General features: G+C 57.0%; 1 protein-coding gene across 1 annotated transcript; it reads right to left on the reverse strand.

The window, feature by feature from the left end:
• Positions 1–3,313: 3,313 nt before the first annotated feature.
• Positions 3,314–5,890, reverse strand: SUPT4H1 (SPT4 homolog, DSIF elongation factor subunit). Its single transcript, XM_057367946.1, has 5 exons — positions 5,767–5,890; positions 5,065–5,171; positions 4,912–4,967; positions 4,684–4,737; positions 3,314–3,701 (listed from the first exon to the last, which is right to left on the reverse strand). Exons 1-5 carry the CDS (start codon positions 5,842–5,844, stop codon positions 3,634–3,636), a joined length of 363 nt encoding a protein of 120 aa, XP_057223929.1. The 5' UTR covers positions 5,845–5,890; the 3' UTR covers positions 3,314–3,633.
• Positions 5,891–6,169: the final 279 nt, after the last annotated feature.

Here is a 6,169-nt window from a genome sequence, read left to right on the forward strand (position 1 = left end):
TCCCACTGCCAGAGGGCAGGGGTAGATAGGATATTGGGAAGGAATCCTTCCCTGTGAGGGTTTGAGGCTCTGGCACAGACTCTGCCCAGAACAGAAAATCTGTGGCTGTCCTGGACTCTGGAAGTGTCCAAGGCCAGGTTGGACAGGGCTTGGAGCACCCTGGGATAGTGGAAGGTGTCCCTACTCATGGCAAAGTGAGGAACAAGGAACGAGAGGTCTTCAAGATCCCTTCTAACCCAAACCATTCCATAGTTCCATGATGCTGCTGCCAGCCCCAGGCAGTCCCTCAATGTACCATGACAGGCACAGAACAGCCCCGGAGCCAGAAAGGGTGGTGGGGGGGGCAAGTTCACCCTGGCTTGGCCACAGCCCCCCTGGGCAGGGTCCAATGTGCYTTCATGTATGTCCCCTTCACCTGAAGCCCAGGTAGCCCAAGTGAGAGGCCAAAGACCACTCTGGCCTGGGCAGGTCCCTGTCCCCGGGCAGCGCCGGAGGGGCCCCGYGCAGGTGGGGACAGGCATTTCCCGGCAGCTGCCTCTGCAGAAGCACCGAGTGCTCTGTGGTTTGGAAAGTCACTTTTCTCGCCCGCAGGGAGAGCTGGGGTATCGGTTCTCAAAACCCGCACGAAAATCCACTTGTGTTTCCTGCCCACGCTGCCGGGGCTGCCTTGGCCCCACCGCCCAGAGCTGCCAGGCTGCTTGGGATGCCAAACCTGCAGGATTTTCAGGCCTGGCTGAAATATTTGAGCGTCATTTGGTGCAGGGGGAGGAGCCGCCCTGACTCACTTCTCCAGCTCCCAGCCCGTTGACGCTTTTCTCTTCTGATTCCCACCCCGGCTGCCGCTGCACATTTTTCCTCCGGTTTCTTCAACGTGAGAGCTCCCTGCCCTACTTTTCCCAGTGAATAAAGCTTTGCATCGTTTGCTTTTTGCTGGTACAAACCCCAGGCAGCTCCGGGGCTGGAGTCTGGCTGAAAGGCTCTTTTTGGGAGCCGTGCAAGAACAGTGGATCACCGGGGCTGCACGATGTGGGATGCGGGCCCGGCCTGGGTGAGCAAGGGAGCTCACAGGGAGTGGGCTCAAGAGCCAACCCGGTGAGAAGCACCACACTCCTGGAAGTGCTGCAGGCACAGGAGGTGCAGCTCAAGGACCACCAAGTTCAGCCTATTTTCCTCATTGGGGTGGCCYCTTTGCACCTGCACTGCAGCTCCTACAAGTCTTAACTCTACATATCCTGGAGCACTCGGGTTCTAGCAARGGGTGAGGTTTCTGCAGGGTTTCCAAAACCCCTCAGTTTCCCCAAGAGGCACAATGACAGTGCACACTGGGGGACAATTTCCTAAGCAAAGTTCCCAGCCCCAAGCRGTGACTGCAACTTCTCAGGAAGGGAGATGAAAACCACGGATCCTCAGCCCAACACAAACCCCAGACAAACAAGCCATCAAGCTCAGGGTCCTGTGTTGAGCCCTCTTGTCACCTCCTCTGCACCATGGGGACAGGGTAGAAGGGTCCTGATGTGGCTCTAGCCGTGGAGCAGCTCCAGCATGCCCTTTCCCTGTAGCCAAGGGAAGGCAGCAGGCATTGAAAGGTGCTGTGAAACAGCAGAAAATGGAGCTTGTGCCTCARTCTCCAGCAGCTCCCCAGCCCTGCACAAGGGCCGTGCTGCCACCCCGTGGCACTGCCAGCATGAGGCTCCCYGGGCTGGGCATGGCAGGGGGGTGGATCTGTCATCCAGCATCCTCCCAGCCTGGATGGAGCTGAGCCCTCGCTCCCCAGACCCATCTCCAGCCAGATGGAGAAAGAGCAAACCCACCTCATCCTCCTTGTCCCCTTCCAGCCTGAATGTGTCAGGCCGCCAAAAAAAACCCTGGCTGGAGCTTTCCCAGACCAATCTACAGAGTATGAATGCATCTGGGGGCATCCCAGGACACCCTGTGCCCTTTAGGGCACAGCTAGCCTGAAATTGCCCTCCAGGCCCATGTCCAGAATGCCTCAACTTGAGCATCCGGCAGAGACAGGTCCTGTGCTGCTCAGAGTCACACCTCTGCTCCACAGGCCTGACCTACTAGGAATTCTCAATWCTCTCCTGCCCAGACTGCAACCCAGCAAGGATGATTACCAGGCAACTCRAGGGCTTTGATTTCACCGGGGACATGTGAAAGTTATGGTCAACTCCCACTTTTGCCTGCAGAACTGAACTTGCTGCTCCATCTTCCCAAGAGGGTCCAATCCCCAGACCAGGGGCTGATGTGCTTTCAGCTCTTCCCACAGAAGGTGATCTGCACTTGGAGATGTTTGCAAGGACTTAATTTGGCCCTGGTCTGCACTGAGCAAATACTCATTACTTCAGCACCGTATCTTTTAACCAAGGATTAAAAGTGGCTTAAGGCACCTTCCCCTCCAGCTCCCCTGTGCTCCAGGCTTCTCTTCACCACACATCAGCTCCAGATCTACACAGGCCATGCTTTGGCTGACCTGGGGCACCTGCGACTCATTTCTGGTGAGCACAAACCAGAGCAGTACAGAGAGGATGTCACCTCTGCACTCCTGCCATTGTCACTCCCCAGCCAGTCCTGAATTCCCTGTGCTGCAGTCATTCTCATCCCAGATCAAGTACAATTTTCAGACTGCACTGGTTTTCCACTGTTTGTCTCCAGAAAACAAAACTGAGCTTTCTAGCTCCTGGGTTATCTCAGGGAAAAAAAAAAACAAAAAACCAACATTATTTTACAGGGCTACTGATCAAGGACTCAGCCCTTCGTGATTGATAAACTGGAACAACTCAATAAAGAGCCACCAGCTAAAGAGGCGGAATCCCTCAGGAGTTCAGGTGTTACAGACACTAAGCTGACATTTCTAACAGTCAGATCCCGAGAATCTGGGCTGGATGGGTGTTCCCACCCCTCCCATGTGCCAGGGCTGGCACTGCCTCCTGACCACACAAGCAATGGGTTCATCCTGCTCTGCCTGCCCTCAAGCCCAGCAACAGCCAGCAGAAGGTCCTGGAAGGTCCACCTTGCYACCACATCCCTCATAAAGACCTGCAGGCCCTGTGACCTCCAYGTAACCACCTTCACAGGAGACACTGGACATCATATCTGCTCCATCCAGCTGGGAGCTACAGGTTTCCCACAGGGAAGGATATCCAGYGCAGCCAGGGCAGGATCTCCCTCTCGAGGCAGGAATGTGGACCATGGCGCAAGCAGTGACAATTGCAGGCTCCAAACAGTCTGGCACAGGCAGCAGGGTGAGTGTGACTCTGCCCCAGCTCACCACCCTGCAGTGGTGAAACCAGTGACAAGCTGGACCCAGCCCTGACCAGGCAGTGGGTTTTATTGAACTATTTACACAGATACTTCCCAAATCCCCTCTTTCCCACACAAACTGTAAAAATACTTGGGCATCATGACTAAACACTCTTTCCCAGCCCTACTCACACCCTCCTCCCTGGCAGGGCTCAGATAAATGTCTGTGGYGTGGTGCGGTGGAGTCCAGAGGTACCGAGTGAGGGGAGCTGAGCCAGGACACTGCAAGCCCAGCCCCACTTCCCTACGGGATAAAGCTGAGAGATTTCGGAGCAGTGCCCACTGCCTCTTCCACACAACACCAAAATCCTCCAAGCAGCACAAGATCCTTCAGGTTTTTATGGCTGTGTCCCGAGATTTGTATGCCACRCCACGGCTCTTCAGCTCTCGGACAATCCCTGCAGAAAGGAGACAAASACATTTCAATCTTCTCCTGGTATGAGGAGCCCTGGGAACATCTGGTGGTTCTGTCACATAGAACTGAACAACCATCATTTCACAGAATCACAGAATATTCTGAGTTGGAAAGAATCAACAGGGATCCCAAGACCAGCTCCTGGCCCTGGAGAGACACCCCAACAATCCCACCCTGTGTGTCCCCGAGAGCGTTGTCCAAACACTCCTGGAGCTCTGGCAGCCAGACCATTCCCTGGGGGGCCTGGCCAGTGCCTGAGCAGCCTCTGGGAAAAGAACCTTTTCCTGATATCCCACTTAAACCCTAAACCTGGGTATTTCAGATGTGCCTGGGTCATACCTCATGCTTCTGGCCTCGTGATGTTTCCAGCTCCTTCCCAATGCAGAGCTCAGTCAAAAATRAGAAGCCTGGGATTCCAGACATAGGCACAGCTTTCACCCCAGGGATTTAGCATTCATTCCWGGGGTGAGGAGTCTACTCTGGGCTATATACCAGGCAGGAACTCAGCTGGATGTATGATGTCCCTTCTGCATTCCAGAGATAAGGCAAATCCTCTATGCCTCCTCTCCATTTGTAAACACACAAATCCACCATGGCATAAGCCCTCAGTGCAAGAGTGGTTTGCTCACCAGGACTGCCATACCAGCACCCTATCCTGCCAAACCCTTTTTGATGAATAAAACCCCATGTTTTCCTAGAGCTGAATGGTTTGAGACATCCTCACTTTCCAGAATCCCTCTTTAATCCCAGTTTTTCCCTCTGACAGCCAGGGTTTAGCCAGCAGTTTTCAATATAAACTTCTGGCAGGTGCAGTGCTGAACCCTGAAACTCCTTCCCCAGTCCAGCACCTCCTCGCAGTCACCTTTGCTGATCCTGTCACACCTTTGCTGATCCCGTCACCCACATGGCATGTTCCGTGTGCAGTGTTCCCCAAACTCCAAATCCTGACTCCATAACACACGTACCTTGTGGCAGGCGCCCGGTCACGGACACTGCATAGACACCTGGCTTGAAGGTACCTAGGGGAAAGAAAACCCCAAGTTACCCCATGTGGAGCTGCCAGGTGGGAATTCTCAACCTGTGCAGAAGTCCCCTCATTGCCGAAGCAGGGGGGGACACTGGGGGGCAGAACCCCTCTCACTGATCTGAGAAGGGTTCGCTGAGAAGGGATCTTCAGCTCCCAAATTACTCACTAATCCGCTGCCACTTGGAGACCCAGCTGTCCTCAGGGCTCATCATGGCGATGATCCTGCAGGAGGGATGGCAGTGAGGAGACATCTCCCGGCCAGAYGACCCCGTAGTGCCACCTCAGTGTCCTCAGGTGGCCGGGCCCAAGCCCCACTCACCCGTCGAAGGAGGAGCTGGTGCAATCATAGACCATCTCGCGGTTGCCCTTCATCTGCAGGTACGTCTCGCAGTTATCACAGCCATCATACTCGAAYTGGTCGATGGTCTAAGGGGACACAGGTGTCAGGGGCCGGGACAACCTGGGAGCTGGGCGGCCGCSGGGCCGGGAAAAGGGAGGGAACAGCTGAGAGAAGGGAGGAGGGAACAGCCGAGGAGGGTTCAGGGCCCGGGCGGACAGAAAGCGCCCAGAGGCTGCGGGAGCAGGGGAGGGAGAGAGATCCGGGCGGGGAAGGTCGTGGCAGGAGCTGAGAGGCCGCGCCGGGGTAGKWGGGACACACCAGGCGGAAGAAAGAYCGCGAAGGTCCAGGCTGGGGAGTGGGGCCTGGGCCGGGAAGTGCCGGGACAGGGAGAGTCAGAACGGGCGGCGAAAGGGCCGGGAAGGCTCGGGCCGGGACCGAGAGGGAGAGGAGCCTGCGACGGGAAGGATCGGGGCCGGAGCACCAGGGCGAGGYGGAGGGGCTGGAGCTGGGAGGGCCGGGGCCGGGATCGGAAGGCCCAGACCGGCCGGGGAAGGGGCGGGAGGGGCCGGTGCCGGGGAGAAGGGCCCGGGGGGCGCTGCAAGGCTTAAGCCGGGCGGGGGAAGGTCCGGAGCCGGCGGGAAGCAATCCCTGTGCCGGCCCCTGTCCCCTTCCCGAGCCCACCTTGACGAGGGAGCAGAGCAGGCAGGCGCGGAGGTGCCGCAGATCCTTGGGAACTGTCTCCAGCGAGATCGCGGCCATCGCTGCCCCGGCCTCGCTCTGCGACTGCGCCGCGGCCCCGGCCCCGCCCCGGGAACGGCTCCGGGAACGGCTCCGGGTCCGCCCCGCCCCGGGACCCACCCGGGCCTGAGCGGGGGCTCCGAGCGGCCGGGCTGGGCCGGGTTCTCTCCCCGGGGGCTCCCYCGCCAGCGCAGCCCCGCGCGCGAAGAACAAACGCAGGCAGCAGACTGGTACATGGATAAATATATTAGTAAATAAATATATTTCTGAGCACATCAGCATATTCACACATCTTTGTGTTTATCGGACATAAATACACAGTTTCGCATATATATAAAACGTATTC

Source organism: Malurus melanocephalus, unplaced genomic scaffold (assembly GCF_030028575.1).
Source record: "Malurus melanocephalus ecotype Western Australia unplaced genomic scaffold, MMel_1.1 scaffold_86, whole genome shotgun sequence".
NCBI lineage: Eukaryota > Metazoa > Chordata > Aves > Passeriformes > Maluridae > Malurus > Malurus melanocephalus.